This window comes from Miscanthus floridulus, chromosome 11 (assembly GCF_019320115.1).
Source record: "Miscanthus floridulus cultivar M001 chromosome 11, ASM1932011v1, whole genome shotgun sequence".
Taxonomy (NCBI): Eukaryota; Viridiplantae; Streptophyta; class Magnoliopsida; order Poales; family Poaceae; genus Miscanthus; species Miscanthus floridulus.
The window spans coordinates 17,895,786-17,915,305 of record NC_089590.1 but is presented as its reverse complement, the minus strand read 5'-3'; the positions used below and the strand labels follow the sequence as shown (position 1 = coordinate 17,915,305).

The window sequence follows — 19,520 nt, the reverse complement described above, 5'->3', positions numbered from 1 at the left end:
AGACATATTTGTACCTACATTCAAATAACGACATGTACATGTGGAACCAAGTGAATTGTACCAAAAATCACTATGCAAATATAGGAATGTGCTCACCTTATAAACAATGGTTGTATCCGATAGTGTCATGTCCTCATCATCTCCCATGAAGGAAAGGTTGAAGCTGAGCCACGATAGCATGGCCAAGGAGGTCACCCCGGGCACGTCCGGTCATTTATAGGCGAGGCAGCGTGGCTTGCTGAGGGCACAAGGCTGCGACCAGACATCGGGATCTGTCGCGGGCGTCGTGTCCGATCATCGCGTGCAGAGGAGGAGCCGCTCAGTGTCGCGATCGGACGCAGGGGCGTTGTGGCGATCAGACGAGCTGAAGAAAAGCAACTTCACTGACGTACACTGATGTCGCATGCGTGGAGAAGAGGCCAGTGTTGACCGGACGCTCAGGCGCATCAAGTCGCCTCTAACCTGACGCGCTCGGTCACTATTTCACGGCTCTGGAACCTTACTAGACATGATCGGACTCAGTGTCGACGTGAGTCCGGTCATTTTGATGACGAGTCCGGTCATGACTTAACCCTAGAGTGCCTATTCACTTGACTGTTAAAGATCAACGCGCTATATTTAAACGAGGGACGCGTGGCAGCCATCCCGCGACCGGACACGGACGACTTGACGTGGAGCAGTGTTCGGTCAGCTCGTGATTGACTAACGACTCTATTTCGAGGGGGCGCCTATAAATACGTTTTGGCTGGCCCTAGGCTCACTCTCTTAGCACTTTGAGTTTCCTAACATCCTTGTGAGCCTAAGCAAACACTTTCCACTCATCTCCATCTTTGATTCTTCATCATAGTAAAATTGAGAGTGATTCCAAGTACATTTGCTTGAGTGATTACATCTAGTGGCACTTGGGGATCGTTGTGGCTATGGATTTCTTGTTTTTTTTGGGTTGCCGCCAGCTAGACTTGGAGTAGCAAAGGAGCTTCGACACGAGTTAGTGATTGTTTGTGGCCGGCTCCGGTGATTGTGAGGGGTCTTGTACCTTTTCTGACGGAGGGCCAAAAGGTAATTCAAATGGATTGCTCGTGTTATTGAGTTACCTCACTTGTGGGTAGGTTCTTGCGGTATCCAATTGTGTGGACGAGGTTCGTGCAACACCTCTTAGCCGCCGAACCACCAAGTGTTGGTCGACGCAACGGAGACTAGCGTGTCGGCAAGCACGTGAACCTTGAGAGAAAAATTGGTTGTTTCTAGCCCTTTGGTATTCTCCCAGTGATTGAATTGGTATTCATCTTGTGATTGATTCACTTCTCTACGCGACGATATAATCACACTATTCACTTATTTATATTCTTACAAACTAGTTGTAGCAAGTTCTTTAGTGTAGCTAGAATCGAGAGCTTGCTTTGCAGTTTAAGTTCATCTAGTAGAGCTCTTTAGTGTAGTGTGAGAGCTCTTAATGAGTAGTGACTTAGCAAATTGTGTGCCTAGTGATCATAGCAATTAGCAGCCTATTCGGTTGGCTGGTTCGTATCATTTCTGGTTTGTGAAAAAGTACGGCTGACTGGTTTGTGTGAGAGAAAAATACTGTTCCGGCTGGAAATTTACGATCGTTTACGATAAGTCACAGCCAAACGAACAGACGGTAGAATCGTTGGATAAGTGACTTACGACCCTTATAACAGTAGAGCAAGTTTATATTTTAATAGTTATCATGCTAATTAAATTGCTCCAACATCCGATACATTTTAACCTTCCAGCGGGCACAGTTGCCAGGTGCCAGGCCAGGCGGGGGCTGCGGTGCACAAGTTCTCACAAGACCTCAATAGAACATGTCTGTTTGACCTTCAAGCAAGAACAGCTCTGTTGTTGCCGCAGGACACTAGAGGATGGGCACCTGCAAAACTTCAAGCAAGAACACGGCCCCTGCACCTGCACGTACGCACGGCGGCGCAGTTTGGACCGGACCGCTGCCGCCAGTGCCGCTCCTAGATTTTAAGGGCACTTCGACAATCACGTCGTAACGGCCCCTCTTGATTATATATAATCCTAGATTTTAAGGGCTCTTCGACGATCTCATCGTAACGGCCCCTCTTGATTATATATAAAATCTTATAATATATAGATGTTAATTTTACTTGCAAAACGAAAACAAATTCAATAACATATTTTTAATTTAACATGCCTGATAATTATCGAGGAACAATATAGATTAAGGAATATATTTATAGATATATGATAATTATCGAGGAATAATATAGATTAAAAAATAATATATTCGTTTTTTTTCTCACTCATGACAAATATTTCTTAGGTAATATTATAAAATTCTAACGTGTAAATTAGAAGAAAAATATGACTATATGGGTACAAAGTACTAGAAGTCTAGAATACTATGCAAATAATTAATTTGGATTAAAAATAAAAAAGAAAAAAATACCTTAGGCCTAAACAACTAATCGGTGATCGTAATTTATAAAAAGCAAAGAATCAAGATGTCGTCGTCGTGGAGCTCTGCCTGGTCGCCGTCCTCGTGCGCTGTGTCCGTGTCTCCGGTAGTCTAGCTCTTCGCGGCGGCGTGGCTCGCCAGCTCCGCGCGTGTAAGGCGTATGTCCTGAACTCACGATCAGAGTGTGTTGTGTTCAGCGTGACTCCTCGCCTCCTCTCTACCCGAGAGCCGTAGGGAAAAAAAAAAAACTAGGAAAAAAATGTCAATGTTGTTTTTTTTAGACCGCCTAGCTAATTCTATGTCTCTCTTCTTATTAATTTGCTAATACCTAATAGATTGTAGGACCTAAAAGCTTAGGCCTCTTCTCCGCTTGGGCCCTCAGCACCTGCTGACCTACCCTTAGGGCCGGCACTAGCTGCCGCTGCACGCCGTCGGCGCAAACCACGCACGCGGCCGCCTCTGCTGGTCGCGTCGGGCTCCCCTGCACGCGGCGGCCTCTGGTCGTCGTCTGCACCCGTGTGCGCAGCCAGCGCCGTAGCATCCGACAGCGCCTGCGCGGCCGCCCCGCGCCAGCCGCCCCCCCTGCCGCTAGCGCCGCAGCACCCGGCCGTGCCTGCGCCGGAGCGTCCGCCCGCCCTACGCCACAGGCAAGAACGCCGCCGACGGCGAGGCCAGTCGAGCTCGTCGAGGGGCCGAACCGCCGAATCAAATGTATGTTCGAGTCCATATACGTAAATACAGTACCGATACGAACTGCAGGTGGGCTCAATGATACTAGATACGTCCACAAGGGTAATTATCGGGTACTTCATTAATTATAATGACAAATCTCTAAATACCTAGATTGTAATGGCAAATCTCTAAAATCTAAAAATTATAATGGATTCAATCTAAATATTCCCCTTAAAAATAACTAACAACCGTTTGGTGCTAGGAAAAGCTCAAAACTGATGACTTCAGTGCTCGGTTCCTCGCTTTGGTGTTCACGGAACATCACCGGACAGGCGAACAACAACGAAAAAATCTAGCAGGGATGCTAAGACAATACTAAAAACTAGTTAAAAAAAAACAATACTAAAGCTAGCTGGTTTGCACAACGACCCATGAGCGGTGGAGCCTGTTGTGCTCCGCTTCTTGGCTTCTTTCTGGTTGCAGCCGTCGGCGGCAGGAGCAGGACTGCAGCCTGCAGGCTTGCCCAAACGGCTAAGCGCCTGCTCCCTCAAGTCGCGCGCGCGGGGGAGACTGATGCGGCAGAGGTAAAGGGATCGCGGTCTGGGACTCAGGGTGGGCTGAAGGGAGTTATGGGCCGTGGAGTTGATTGGTTGTGCGTTCAGTGCTAATCTACGGCGCATCGGTTCGGTGCAACGTCAAAACCAACGCAAATCCGAGCACCCAAGTTGCCAGAAATTTAAACTGACCAAACCGAAAAACCGAACAACCGTCGACATGAAATTATCTCGTTTGATCTTGAGCGGAAAATGCTATTCCACGGTTAGTATGCTTGCTTTAAACACGTGTTTGGTTGGCCTGTCGCAGTGTTCTTACACCCGCTGGCTGTATAAATGCAACTATGCAAGCCGAGCTGAGTCTGTAACAGTGATTAATAATATGAATCTGTTTTAGCATACTAGTACACGCACACGTTTCATAAAAGCTATTGGCAACACAACTAGTACATATGAAGATTTATCAGGTTCTATGATATGAATAGCTCAAAACAGCATTCTAGGGAATCTGTGCCATGCTTACATCAGCCAAATAGCATAGATGCCAGTTTTCAATAGTTACATGAGTGTTCCTACGTATCATTACTTCTTCCTAGTACTCTCTTCTGCTAACTCTTCTATAATTTGTCCAGCCTCAACAAACAACTCCTGCAACCCCGTCATCTGTGGAAATGGATGTATCCGTTGAACCATAACGATGAGCTTCCTCAGGCACATCATGTAGTCCTGCTTCACAGCCTTTTTCACTAACCTTCGTGTATGAGGCTGCAAAAACAAATGACGCATTAAAGCAGCCATTTAATTAGGATAACCGTGCTGGTATAGGGTAAATACATGCATGGATGAGGGTCTCATACCTCTTTGTAAAGTGAAATACACTTATGCAGAACATCTTCAACAGATTTATAATCTTGCTCCTGAAATTGAAGAGAACAAATGGTCAAGTTGTAAGCTTCACTAGCAATTCCCGCTTCCAAAACGAGGTTTCAAGTGCCTAATTACAGCCATTGAAAAAAATGCCAAAAATTTGTGTTCCATCTCATGGAGCATAACAATACCTTTCTAACAATTATGTCATCTGATTGTGACATCTATTACACAACAATAATTAAATCAAGAAGACATATATCTAGTCAATTTACAAAAAAAAATAGTGTGCCAGACCTTTCCAAACTTATTTTTAAAATGGATTCGCAGTGTGCTATATCCGACATATATGATATTTGTGCCGGTCCATATAAATGGCCGAGGTGTGCCTGGTATATGTACAGCATCCATTTTGAAGAATCCATGCTTCAAATGTTCCAGTGGAAGCCTTAGCAAGAGTACCAACTACTAAAGAGAACATGGTATATTAGAAAGAAAATAAATTGCATATAACATAATTCAGCAGTTGCCAATGCATAAATAAAGTTTCCAAAAAGAAAATTACCCCTTGCCCTAGCACACGCTTCGCTGTAACATCAATGAATCCAATAACAATAAGTGATTGCAACTGCACATGTAATACACAGTATTATCAATTAAAAACAGATATAATACAAACAGAGTTAGGTGAAAATAGTTAACGACAACAAAAACCAACATAAGCCTTATTTTCACCAAAGTTTTTTTTTAAAAAAAAATTGTTATCAAAAGAACCTTCGAAAAGGGCAGGGAGTTCCTATAGTTCACTTAGGGAAGAATTGACCCGGTTTATCAGATAAACTAGGACAAAAAATCATACAATTCCACGGTTAATTAAGGAAAACCGGCGAAAACCTAAACACAACTGCCCACCATGTGTCATTGTTGCTGTTATGACCAGCGTCACTTACCAACGTCGGGCCCGGCCCAGTGGCTAGGCCATGCCGGCGGCAAAGGGGCCTAGGTGCCCAGATTAGCTATCTTTAGATATTATTTCCTATTTCCATAATTATAGGATTGTGATTGATTTGCTTGTAAGGTGGAGGGGATAAATACCCCTTGACTCTTTTGGAATTAATTAAGCAAAGCAATAATCTTTACCTGGCCTCAAGGGTCAATGCCGATCTCAACGGGTTGATGCAAAAGTGTTCTCTCAAAGTAAACAAGAGGAGATGGTTTTAGAGGAAGAAAGTGTGGCATGATTTGAGTCTACATGAAAGACGGATGTGGTCGAGTAAAGGAAAGCAAAAGAAGACTAGTAAGGAAAGTTAGCAGTGGATAGTCGGGAGTAATTAAAAAGTCTGAGTATATGTCATGTCTAAGCCTGTGTTTAGTTGACCGCGCTACGCATGCTGGGTCATTTCGCTGCGTGCCCTACGAACGCTATCTGTATCGGGCTCCTAGCTCCCCGTTTTTCGCGTGGCCGCGACATCGTGCCGTGCTCGCCGTCTTTGTGCACTGTGCATTCCTCCTTTTCCCAGCATCCGGTCGGCTCTCGACTCTCACGCCTCGTCCCTCGTACCAGACCCCCCCTCCCCTCTCCTTTCTTTCTTCTTTTGGGGAACACGACCGCCCGCACGCCTGCCTCGTCAAGCGGACCCCCTCTACTCTCCGTTATTTCCCCTCCGCCGCTCACGCAGGAAACGCACCATGTCCGATCTTATCTCCCCAGCATGACCCGTCTGTGTATTCCATCCATGCCGTCTTTAGTCCGGTGTGTTGCCCCTCACCACCGTTCGCCCCTATAAATACCCTTGGTCCTTGTTCTTCTTCATCCCCATTTTCTCTCACATTCACAGCAGAGCTACGAAATCCAGTCGACGTTGTGAAGCTAGGTTCGTCAGTCTGAGGTGATGGTGTAATCTGAAAGAAGGAAAAGATCTAGTTTCCGAAGAAGTTCAAGTTCCCTTTCGGGTAGTTAATCTTAGGGTTCACGATGTTTTACTTCTCAGTCGACTGTTTCTGTATCTGTTGGTGCTACACCATGTTTTGGATAATCATCTTCTTGATGTTTCTCCATTGTCTTCGTCTATCCCGACTTCTGGAGTAAGACTCGGTTGTATTAGATTGCTCTTAACCATGTATCCCTAGATCCCCGTGTGGTTTAGTATTCGAAATTGTGTAATCTTTCGTGTAATCCCTGATCTACGAAATGTAATTGCGTTTTCCCTTCTGGTTCTTGCTTCGAATCTCGGGATGAGATTCTTTTTAAGGGGGGTTGGTTGTAACACCCCTGGTGTTACGAGCTCGTTTAGCACTGCGATTTAGGCCTAAAGAAAATTTTCGAAACGGGTTTCTCGGAATTTTTTATTTAAAACGTATTCGACGCGATACGCAAATCCTATGTGACTTAGTTTCGTGGACTCGAATCAATGCCCAAGTTAAATTACGCAGTGCGTAGAAATATTTAGGAATAGCGAACGACGATGCCAGTGAACGGTATGTTCTGTTAGATTAAGCATGAAAAACGACTTTTATAAATAAAATAAAATCCATTAATACATTGAGCGATATATATATATATATGCTCATGTGTTTATTTGGAGAAGCCCGCTCAGTTGAAATGCCTTGAGTTTAGTTATTGACTTGCGAGCGAACGGCTCCACAGAAATGACAGGACGTCTCCCTGCCTTGCTCCGTCGCTTGTCGTTAGTAGTGCGTTCCCCTTTGTTCGAAATCAATCAACTATGGTTTATTAGCGTCGCGCCGTGTTGACACCGTTTTTTGCACATGTCAAAATAATCGGAGTGGACCAATCGGCAAGGGGAAAGTTATTGAATACTTTGATAGCCAATGAAAGCCAGTTTGTAAAAATGGTTGCCGATAGTTGGTGATGATTGATGGAAAGGTTGATTTGGACTCGGGCGTTGCCGATGAGGTTGGAGGAGTTGTTGTCGATGCCGATGAAGGAAGACTTGAAGACTACTGCCGATGAAGCAGGGAGTATGCCGATGAAGGAAGACTTGAAGACTACTGCCGATGAAGCAGGGAGTATGCCGATGAAGGAAGACTTGAAGACTACTGCCGATGAAGCAGGGAGTATGCCGATGAAAGAAGACTTGAAGCCTGCTGCCGATGAAATAGGGAGTATGCCGATGGGAAGGAGGACAGTGAGATTTCCATCGTAATTAAGGCGGACAGGGAAATAGATAGGAGTTGGTTTCCTTTTCTGTATTTGTTAGGTTATGATTCGTGTAAGAGTCACGTGTTTCCTTAGATACGGGATTGGTGTCCTAGTTGTGTTTGGTTGTGTCTCTTTAGATCAGGGTATAAATATGGAGTAAAGGGCAATGTAATAGAGAGATCAATCAATCAATATCAAAACCAACTTTTTACTCCTATTTGCATCTACTTACTTTTCGGCGACTTCGTCAATTTGCATATTTTTCCTTTTTACGAGTTCTCATTGATTCGGCGAGCTGCATCGCTTCAGTGCGACCTTCGGCGATTCTCGAGTTCCGTGTGAGCACCTCTTGGCCGTGACTTCCGGGCGTATCGCTGTTGTCAGGATCAAAGTGTTCGTGTCTTCATCCTTGTCGATTAGTAGGTCAAATCGACTGGCACGCTTTGGATATCGATTCGGGTATTAGCCCTTTGTGTTTGCAGATCACTTTTGCATCAACACATCTTTTGGCACGCCCAGTGGGACCCTTCAACCAATATGTTCAACTCCGAGATCGATCCAGGGAACATTATCGCAGTATCAGAAGAAGATCTCAAGGAAGAACAGAGGCAGGCTATGGAAAAGGCTGTAGAAGAATACAAGCAGCTTTGTCTGAGATCGTTTAGCTTGAACAAGAGTGGACAAGTCATCCAGAAGCAAGATTTGCCGTTGCCTCGGCAGGTTACCTTTGACTCCAATCCTGGTAAACTTCAAGAGATGGTTAATTCTGCAGTAAATCATGCTTTGATTAATCATTCCAATGTGCTGTCCAATACTGTTCATAATGCTGTGGTTCGAACTCTCAAAGAAGGACAAGCGGCACCACATTACGTTGGGCCTGCCTATCATCAACCAGAGCCGGCATCTGTCAAAACTCCATCGGCTCCTTCGGCCGTTGTGGGTACAGAAGCTACTTCCCCTCCAGTATTGGCAGGTTCACCTAATATTCAATCTACACCGATACAGTCAGATCAGGTACTACCAGGAGGGCGAATTCAGCTTAATACAGATCTATCGGCATCAGCTATGTCAGGCCCTGTGTCTCAGAATAACCAGATTCCTACTAATTGGTGGGGATATGGCATGCCTCCAGAGTCATCTGCTTTCAATTCTAGATTACCTCAAGTATTTGATGCAGCAGGAAGAGCGCCTATATCATCGGCCGTTTCGCCGATGGCTCAAGTGCCTCAATATGCCGCGACTACTTCTGTACAACCAACTCCAGGAGGTTTCCAGATGCCTATGATTCAAACATTCAATTCAAGTCCATCGGCGAGCGTACTGCCGATGCAGCAGAAAGCCCCTGCTTTGAGTCAAACTGGGGTTCAGTTCATGCCTCAAACCAGTTATAATTATCCAACAATATCAGCAAATTACCAGCCATCGGTAGGTTTTGTGCCGATGAGTTCTAATAATGATTGGTCAGGACAGTTACCTGTTCAATATACAGTTCAGCGAAATCAGCAGGTTGCAGGGATTCAACAAGGTCATATACAAGCTGGTCTCCAGAATCAAGCATCGGCAGCCCAGCCGATGAATCCTTTCCAACAGGTCAATGGACCACAAGTAACGGCAAATATGCCGATTGCTGGAGATCGTGGGCCACAAAGATATGTGGAGGGATGTCAGCAGGCACCTCCTGTAGAAATTCAACCAGTTCGTCAGCAGGAGGCTGATGCTTTTTGGGCCGATAAGATAGCAGAGATTATGAAGGATCAGTTTGGGATAAAACCCAAGGTCAATACTTATTCTTATCGGACTCCATACCCTCCTGCATACGATTTAATTCCTCTCCCAAATCGGTACAAGGTACCAGATTTCACTAAATTCTCTTGGCAAGATGATACATCAACAATGGAACATGTCAATCGCTTCATTATTCAATGTGGAGAGGCAGCTAACAGAGATGAATTAAGAGTTCGTTTATTTTCGTCATCTTTGTCTGGATCAGCATTTACATGGTTCATTTCATTGCCACCAAATTCTATTATTACTTGGGTTGATCTAGAAAAACAATTCCATAAGTATTTCTTTGCTGGAATCCATGAAAAGAAGCTTACCGATTTAGTAAAATTGAGACAGCGTAATGATGAATCGGTAGAGAGCTTTGTACAAAGGCTACGAGATGTAAAAAATAAGTGCTACAGCCTGGTGCTGGATGATCGGCAGCTTGCCGATTTGGCTTTCCAAGGGTTATTGCCACATCTTAGGGACAGATATGCTTCTCAGGAATTTGAAAGCCTCAGTCATCTTGTGCAAAGGATCTCTGATCAAGATACTAGGGTTTTTGAACCTAAAAAGAACTGGAGTAAAAAGGTATCATTTGTTGAAGAAGTAGGAGATTCTGACTCTGATGAAGAACCAGTTATCGGCTTAGCTGAGTGGGTTAAGAATAAAAAGCCGATATCATGTCCCTTTGGTCAAAAAGAGCCAGAAAAGTTTACCTTTGATATCACCAAGGCCGATAAAATATTTGATCTTCTGCTTCAAGAGGGCCAAATTAAGCTGTCACCTAATCACGTGATCCCATCGGCAGAAGAGTTGAAGAAGATTTTGTACTGCAAATGGCACAATGCAACTTCACACAGTACAAATGAGTGCAAGGTATTCAGGCAACAGTTACAATCGGCTATTGAATCTGGGAGAATTAAGTTTGGTATTTCCAAGACCCAGAAGCCGATGAAAATTGATCAACACCCTTTTCCAGCAAATATGTTGGATGCCAAAGGAAAGACCAAGGTGTTGACGTCAGAGGCTGCTGAGAAAAATGCGTCAGTAGACCCCCAACATCGGATAACTACCGATGATGCAAAAAGTAAGGGTTTGCTAGGAGAAAGCAGTAGTTCCAAAAAACCTCCTCGACCTGGCATTGTGATTACTCATCGAAGGCAGCAGGAGGGTTGGCATCAACGTAATGACCGATATCGGCAACAGCAAGAAATGAGACGTCAGGAAGAGTGGAATCGACATAAAGATCATTGGAGATGTCCGTTCTTCATCCATTGCTGGGAAGAAGGTATTAAATTGCCAACTGTTGAAAATTGCCCTGAGTGTAATGGTTATTACGGAGTCAATCGTTCAGAAAGGAGGTTTCAACGTGTAAATCAGGGTTTGTCTATCAACGAGCCGATCAGAGGCAGAGCATCAGTGCATGATCGGCTGGGGGGCAGACTTAGTGTACATGAGAGGCTTGGTAAACGCGCTGGATATTTTCCAAGGAATCAAGAGGAGCTTGAGGAGATGGCAAACGCAAGAGTTCCCGATGAGGAAATATTCTACAGGGACCCTAATATACGTCGCGTAGAATCAACTAGGACTTGTTATCAGCCGGTTTGGAAGACCAAGTTTCCTCGATGGTGCCCAGAGGGTCTGACAAAGACGCAGAGAAGGAGGATGCAACGTGAGCGTCAGGAGGATTTATACCAGGAGGAAAATTCCTCCAATGAAAGGCCTGGTCATCAGCAGTGGCAAGTAAAACACAAAAATAAGGGTCCATCGGCAGATGTTAATATGGTATTCATGTTGCCGATGGAGTTTCTGGCAATATCTGATAACGAGGAAGAAGTTGTTTTCTCTGATCAAGTAGCTCAGCTAACGCTAGATCCAATGATGGCTGTTTTTGAGAAACCTACCGATGACGAGAGACAGCATCTTAAGGCTTTATTTGTGAAGGGCAGAGTTGATGGGCAGCCTGTGTCTAAGGTACTTATTGATGGAGGGGCTGCGATTAATATTATGCCTTACGTGATGTATCGGAAACTTGGTAAGGGAGAGCAAGACTTGACCAAAACCGATATGATGTTGAAAGATTTTGAAGGCAATGTGTCACCGGCTAAAGGGGCAGTATGCGTTGAATTGACCATCGGCAGCAAAACCTTGCCAACGACGTTCTTTGTTATCAACGGCAAGGGTGCATATAATCTGCTTCTAGGGAGGGATTGGATTCATGCTAATTGTTGTGTTCCTTCTACAATGCATCAATGCCTCGTACAGTGGATTGGGGATAAGATTGAGATCGTCCCTGGTGATTCTTCTTATATCATCGCATCGGCAGAATCAGATACTTATGAGCGAACCAAATGCATATCAGGAGAAGCTTGGGAAAAAGAGTTCCTTAGAGTTGCTGATTATGAGATTCCACCGATCCAAGCAGTCGGTTCTGAAGAGGAGTTTTAAGGGATAGGTTTGCCGATGATGGAAAATTAGGCCAAGGGTTCACATCGGCAGATGATTTAGTAGAAGTAGATATCGGTGATGGTGATAGGTCGAGGCCTACTTTTATTAGTGCTAAGTTAGATTCTAAGTGTAAGCAGCGAATAACAGATTTGTTAAAAGAATATAAAGATTGTTTTGCTTGGGATTATACTGAGATGCCTGGGTTAGACCGATCGATAGTTGAACATCGGTTACCTATCAAATCTGGATTTCGGCCACATCAGCAGCCAGCGCGCCGATGCAACCCTAATGTACTTCCTGACATTAAGGCCGAAATAACTAAATTAATTGAAGCAAAGTTTATTCGGCAATGTCGATACGCAGAGTGGATCTCTAATGTGGTTCCTGTTTATAAGAAAAATGGAAAACTTCGTGTTTGTATTGATTTCAGGAATCTCAACAAAGCCACACCGATGGATGGCTATCCAATGCCGATTGCTGATTTGTTGATTGATGCTGCGGCTGGACATCAAATTATTAGCTTCATGGATGGTAATGCAGGTTACAATCAAATATTCATGGCTGAGGAGGATATTCCCAAGACTGCTTTCAGATGTCCAGGACATGTGGGGTTGTTCGAGTGGATAGTCATGACGTTTGGTTTGAAAAATGCCGGTGCTACTTATCAAAGGGCTATGAACTTTATTTTTCATGAGTACATTGGCACATTAGTGGAGATCTACATTGATGACGTAGTGATTAAGTCTGGGGATATCACAGCACATTTAGCCGATCTACGAAAGATACTGGAGTGCACAAGGAGGCATGGATTGAAGATGAATCCTAATAAATGTGCATTCGGTGTATCGGCAGGACAATTCTTGGGTTTTATGGTGCATCAACGGGGCATTGAAATCAGTGGGAAGTCTATTGATGCAATTAACAAGGTGATTGCTCCTGCCAATAAGACTGAATTGCAATCTTTGATCGGTAAGATTAATTTCATTAGAAGATTCATATCTAATCTGTCGGGTAAGATCAAGGCTTTCAGCCCACTGCTTAAATTAAAAGCTGATCAGGAATTTGTATGGGGAGTTGAACAGCAGTTAGCCCTTGATGAAATTAAGAAATATTTATCAAATCCTCCAGTGCTAGTTCCACCTCAACATGGGAAGCCTTTTAGGTTGTATTTGTCAGCTGATGATACAGTTATCGGTTCAGCTCTTATTCAAGAATTTGAAGGGAAGGAGCGTGTTGTTTATTATTTGAGCAGAAGATTAGTGGATGCTGAGACGAGGTATTCGGCTATCGAGAAATTGTGTCTGTGCTTATACTTTTCTTGTGTCAAATTAAGGCATTATTTGTTATCTGCCGAGTGTATGGTCATATGCAAAGACGATGTGGTAAGTATATGCTGTCGATGCCGATATTAAGTGGTAGAATCGGCAAATGGATTTTAGCATTATCAGAATTTGAGTTACGCTACAAATCAACTAAGGCAGTTAAAGGGCAAGTGATGGCTGATTTTGTCACTCAGCATTGTAATACGGTGGATTCTTTGGGGATTGCTCCCTGGACACTTTTCTTCGATGGGTCCACATGTGGTGAAGGAGCAGATATCGGCATTGTATTAATTTCACCTCAAGGAAAGAAGTATGAGTTTTCATTGCCGATTGTTGCTACAGCGACAAATAATCAAGCTGAATACCAAGCCTTGATAAAGGGGTTAGAATTGCTGAAGGAGATACGTGCCGATGTTGTTGAAATCTTTGGCGATTCTATGCTAGTTATAAATCAATTAGATGGAATTTATGAATGCCGAAGTGAAGCTTTGATTCCGTATTATGAAAGATGTTTGCAATTGTTGAAAGGATTTAGAGATTTTCGTCTTGAACATATCTCTCGATTGCATAATGAGGAAGCTAATCGACTAGCTCAGCATGCTTCAGGGTATCAGCCTATTCAGGAAGTGCTAACATCGGCAGTTGATACCGATGACTGGAGGAAAGAGATTGTCGATTATTTAAAGGATCCATGTAGAAAGGTCGAGAGACGTATAAGGTTCCAAGCTACCAAATATGTGCTCCTCGATGATGAATTATATTATCGAACTATAGATGGAGTTTTACTCAGATGTGTTAGCAATGATGAATCGAAAAGCTTGATGGGTGAAATTCATGAAGGAGTATGTGGGGCACATCAATCGGCTTTCAAGATGAAATGGATGATCAGGAGGAATGGGTACTATTGGCCGTCCATTCTTGAAGATTGTTTTAAATATTTTAAGGGATGCCAGGGGTGTCAAAAGTTTGGTAATATTCAAAGAGCGCCTGCATCGGCTATGAATCCTATAATCAAACCATGGCCGTTCCGGGGATGGGCTATTGACCTCATTGGTCAGATCTATCCGCCATCGAGTAAAGGACATAAATTTATTCTGGTTGCTACCGATTATTTCACAAAGTGGGTTGAGGCAATTCCTTTAAAGAAGGTGACATCGGTCAATATGATTGATTTTGTGAAAGAGCATATTGTTTACCGATTTGGTATTCCTCAGACTATCACTACCGATCAGGGTACTATGTTTACATCAGGAGAATTTGATGAGTTTGCTGTAGGTATGGGAATTAAAATTTTAAATTCTTCTCCATATTATGCTCAAGCTAATGGTCAAGCTGAGGCTTCTAACAAAGGGATCATCAAACTTATTAAGCGCAAAATTGAAGAAAATCCTAGGAGGTGGCATACAGTATTAAATGAAGCCTTGTGGTCATATCGGATGTCATGCCATGGTGCAACCAAAGTAACGCCTTATCAGTTAGTATATGGACACGATGCAGTGTTGCCTTGGGAAATTAAGGTTGGCTCTAGACGAATACGTTCTCAAAATCAGCTAACAGCCGATGAGTATAATACTCTTATGAAAGATGAGTTGGAAGATGTGGCAGGTCATCGGTTAAGGGCTTTAGTTAGTATTGAAGAAAATAAGAAAAGAGTAGCTAGATGGTATGACAAGAAGGTGAAAGTAAAAGAGTTTGCCGATGGAGATCTGGTCTGGAAATTGATTTTACCGATTGGGACTAAAAGTTCAAAGTTTGGAAAGTGGTCTCCTAATTGGGAAGGTCCATATCGGATAAATCAGTCTATTCCTGGTAATGCATATATTTTAGAAACCCTCGAAGGGGTTGTGTTTCCCAGAGCGTTAAATGGAAAATATTTAAAGAAATATTACCCTAGTATCTGGACAGATGCATAAAAGTATAAGTGCCGATAACAGTATTATCGGCTAAGAATTATGCAAGGGTATCAATGTCTCATAAAGTGCCGATACAATAAATAAGATTACACGTTCAGCAAGGATTGGATAGCTAATATCGCACGCAGGCGAATCTGGTCAGCTTCTTCCATTTCTTTGATATCGTCATCGGCAGCACCTTCCACAGGCTTGAGTTTCTTCTTCATGGCTAAAGCTTTGCGAGCTTGGATATCTCTTTCTTGCTGAAGGGCTTTGACAGCATTGGGTAGCTGGCTTTCTTCTTGTTGAGCATGAGTTAAGGCTGCATCAATTTCTTTCAATTCAGCCAATAGAGCTGCCTTCCTTGCCGATAGATCCAAGATTTTCTGCTTAAGTGCAGCACCCGAAGTCTGCAAGTTGACGATGCCCTTGTGCTTCTCATCAGCGATTTGTTTCAGTTGTAGCATCTCTCCTTTAAGTTGAGCTTGAGCTGCTCTATCGGCAATGCGCTGAGCAGCCCGTTGATATTGCAGTTGACGGCTTTCTAAGTGAGCTGCTGGGAAGAGTATTTCTTCAACATCGGCAGGGACCTGGCCACGAATTGTTTTGAAGATTGCCTTTGCGGGGTCCGAGTCATCTACCAGTTGGGCGGTACTTTGCTGTAGCAAGTTCAGGAGGGTTTCCAACTTGGATTTAGTTTCTGCCGATATTGTTCCCAGTGCAAGGGAAGAACTTGTCTCCTCTCCATCGTCGTCAGAAATGTCAATGGCAAAGGAAAATAGGCTGTTCGGGGAATCTTGTTCCTGAAAGAAAGACAAGGAGATCAATCAGGGGTAAGTATGAGTATTGTAAAATCAGATAGGTTGATCGGTTTACCTGTTTCAAGGCAATTTCCTGTGCTTGACTGGAGGAAGCAACCTGGAGTATGTCGTGTGGATCGGCTGAGCTTGCCGATGGGATATCCTCTGTGACTTCATCGGTGGTAGGCTCTTGAGGTGTGATGACCGATGACATTGGGGCAGATGTAGGGATCGGCATAGACCTTTGTCGTTTTGGCTGTGCTTCAGTATCTGTTGAAGCTTTGCGCTTTGCTTGGACATCGGCAACGATCGGCTGGGGGGCATCGACACTTGTTGGTTGTGAAGCTTGGGCATCTGGTACGTTTGCCGATGTACCCAATTGTTGCTGTAAAACAAGTGTGAGATATGATATTTAACAGATAAAATGTAAAGTCAAGAAGCTACCTCTGAAGGAGTGGTGCTTGATATCGGCGGAATTGCCGATGATGATCCAGTAGCAGCTCTTACCCCCTGATGATTAAGGTTAATATAGTTTGTGATTGGCATAAGTGAAAATAAACAAGGTTGTTACCTTAAAGGCTTTGACCAAGGTTGTAGCAGCGGCCGATGGAGTAGCCCTGGATATAGCCAATTTTGACTTAGAAGTGATGGTCTTGGTACGAATCTTCTGGTGGGTCAAAGCGGCTAAGGTGGGAGCGTTGTAGCCGATCGGCGATGTTGGGGAAATAGGCCGGAGGTTGAAGGGTTTCCCACTTTTGCTCACCGATGGTGCTGGGTGGTTAACCTGTTACAAGGGAGTCAGTTATTGATAAATGAAAGGAAAAGCAGAAGGGAGTTCAAAGAAACTTACCGCATCGTCAGGGATAGCATATTCAGAATCGATCATGTGCCGATATGTGTGAGCAGAAGTCGCGAACAGTTGCTCTTTCCACTCTCGCCACCATTGCTTGTATGACTCGATGATGAAAGATATTGGTGTCCAGGTAGATATATCAACATCTGTGGTATCGGCATCAGGAGAAAGTTGTACTACCTTGTTCCAGTCTGTTCCGCAGGTGATTGTTTCCTTGGGTTTGATCACATCGGCAAAGCAGAGTTTGATTGGCAGTTGCCCAAAAGCCAATTGGCGGGATACTGCCGATGGGTTGTAAAATTCATATGTAATGTTGGTGTTTTTCCCGCTGCCGAATGTGTTTACTGGAATTGCCCTGGGAGTGATGATAGCCATCATGAGCTCATTATCTTGATTCAGAGTGTCATCGGCAAAGTTGAAAAGAAGGGGGAATCTGTTTTCTTCGTCGATATAAGGCACCCAGGCCCTATGATCACGAGAAAGGCCATTATAGAAGCTTTGAAAGAATCTGCCGATTTGGTCTTCGTTGGCTTCTGTTCCAGGAAGGACAATTATGGCTTCACCAAAATTGAGGGGTGAACGTGTTGCCGATTCATCATCCCCGAGCACATAATCTTCGGCAATTTCTCGTGGGAATTGTTGAGCAAAAAAGTCCCATTGCAAACGTTTGTGCATATGGGCATTCAGCCACATGTTGATGAACCACCACGGGCCTCCCAGGTTGCCGATGGGTTCGCCAAGCAGAAGTTTCTGAGACACTTGGTGAAGAAGATGATAAGTGGAGCTCAGAAGGTATCGGCCAAGAGGAAACCTTACGCCATTAGCCAGAAGTTCAGCTGCAGGGAGGAAGGCGTTGGTTGGTCCTACTGATCGACCACAGAAGATAAATTTTTCTAACCACATATTCAGGAATGTGGCATGTTCCCTCTGGCTAGGTGTCCCGGTTTTCTGGTATTCTTGAGTATATCCTGTCCAACCGCCGATGTTACGGGTATTCACTCTATATTCAGGCTTTCTACCATAGATGGAGCCTTCATCGGCAGTTGAGATGTCCAAGCCAGTAAGCATGTGGACATCGGCAAGGGTAGGGGTAGCTGGGCCATGTCCAAACATAAAAGTATTGGTCGTATCTGACCAAAAATAAGCAGCTGCAATTATCATTGATTCATTTTTCTGCATATCGGCAATAGAGAGCCTGATACATTGGTCTAACTTTCGCTCTGCCCAGTATACTTGCATCGATCTATTGATCCTCAAATACCAATCTTTCCACCCTTTGGTGGTTTTGGGCCAAGATCGGAATGTGTCTTTCCACAAGTTCAGAGAGAAATTTTGGGCTCTAAAGGGGATTCTGTTAACCTCTGCGTTGATCAGATCGGTTGGATCTGGGTTGCCCATTGGTCCAAGGCATTGGACGTGTGGCTGATCGGTTGGGATAACTAATTTGTTGCGCAGTTCCTAAGGTTATGGGATCCAGAAGACAGAAGAAAAGAAAAATCACCAACTGAATAAATTTGCAAAAAGATCAAAGTAAAAGGTAATGGAAGTGGAGCGAACCGCGGGGACGTCGAAGTTGATGGCCATTGTCTTGAGGAAGGTGGAGATACGAGCCGGGGACTTGAAGTTAGCGCCGGAGAAGGGTTCTGGTTGGTTGAGGTCGCGCGGTTGTTCGTCGGAGTCGCCGCCGGAGAGAGAGAATGCCAAGGATTGGAGGCTGAAGATAGAAAATGAGGGTTCTGGAGAAATCTATTTATAAGACGGCCAGGATAAGGGTATTTTGGACTTATCTCTATGACGCGCGCATATAGGTCAAGGCGGTGCAGGGGGATATGGTAACTATTCGCGCGATAATCAGGGGATTGTACAGATGAGTTAATAACAAGCAATCATGACTTGGAAGGGATATTGATACATGATATTTTAATTCTTAAAATGGCAGCATTATCATGTTAGGATCTTGCCGATGGGTTATTATTTTGGTATCTCAATCAAGGCAAGAGTGGTTGGCGATTGTGCGATATTTACTGAGGTGCGTGGATCAAGATTAGATTTGATTGGATTTGATAACAAATCAAGTTTTGGCTTGGAGAATGAGTTACGGTAATTGGGCAAAGGCAAGCGTTATCTGGAGTAAATTTCGGAGCATTAATGGTTTTATACTCCGAAATTGGGGGGCATGTGTTGACACCGTTTTTTGCACATGTCAAAATAATCGGAGTGGACCAATCGGCAAGGGGAAAGTTATTGAATACTTTGATAGCCAATGAAAGCCAGTTTGTAAAAATGGTTGCCGATAGTTGGTGATGATTGATGGAAAGGTTGATTTGGACTCGGGCGTTGCCGATGAGGTTGGAGGAGTGTTGTCGATGCCGATGAAGGAAGACTTGAAGACTACTGCCGATGAAGCAGGGAGTATGCCGATGAAGGAAGACTTGAAGACTACTGCCGATGAAGCAGGGAGTATGCCGATGAAGGAAGACTTGAAGACTACTGCCGATGAAGCAGGGAGTATGCCGATGAAGGAAGACTTGAAGCCTGCTGCCGATGAAATAGGGAGTATGCCGATGGGAAGGAGGACAGTGAGATTTCCATCGTAATTAAGGCGGACAGGGAAATAGATAGGAGTTGGTTTCCTTTTCTGTATTTGTTAGGTTATGATTCGTGTAAGAGTCACGTGTTTCCTTAGATACGGGATTGGTGTCCTAGTTGTGTTTGGTTGTGTCTCTTTAGATCAGGGTA

The 19,520-nt window shown here is 44.1% G+C and overlaps 2 protein-coding genes across 6 annotated transcripts in view; both read right to left on the bottom strand.

The window, feature by feature from the left end:
• Window positions 1-4,026: 4,026 nt before the first annotated feature.
• The window catches only part of LOC136494598 (uncharacterized), a 44,848-nt gene continuing 29,354 nt past the window's right edge, over window positions 4,027-19,520 (bottom strand). For 4 of the 5 annotated variants that reach the window (XM_066490754.1, XM_066490753.1, XM_066490756.1 and 1 more), the window contains 4 exons: window positions 5,102-5,164; window positions 4,834-5,001; window positions 4,527-4,586; window positions 4,027-4,434 (listed from right to left, as the gene is read on the bottom strand). In XM_066490754.1, the coding sequence (XP_066346851.1) occupies window positions 4,252-4,434; window positions 4,527-4,586; window positions 4,834-5,001; window positions 5,102-5,164 (474 nt within the window). In that variant the 3' untranslated portion in view covers window positions 4,027-4,251. The remainder of the gene's footprint in view (window positions 4,435-4,526; window positions 4,587-4,833; window positions 5,002-5,101; window positions 5,165-19,520) is intronic. The other variant, XM_066490755.1, reaches the window with a different exon arrangement.
• Window positions 15,156-19,134, bottom strand: LOC136494597 (uncharacterized). Its single transcript, XM_066490752.1, has 5 exons — window positions 16,779-19,134; window positions 16,500-16,712; window positions 16,373-16,438; window positions 16,005-16,313; window positions 15,156-15,931 (listed from the first exon to the last, which is right to left on the bottom strand). The coding sequence occupies exons 1-5, from the start codon at window positions 18,177-18,179 to the stop codon at window positions 15,236-15,238; spliced, it is 2,685 nt and encodes an 894-aa protein (XP_066346849.1). The 5' UTR covers window positions 18,180-19,134; the 3' UTR covers window positions 15,156-15,235.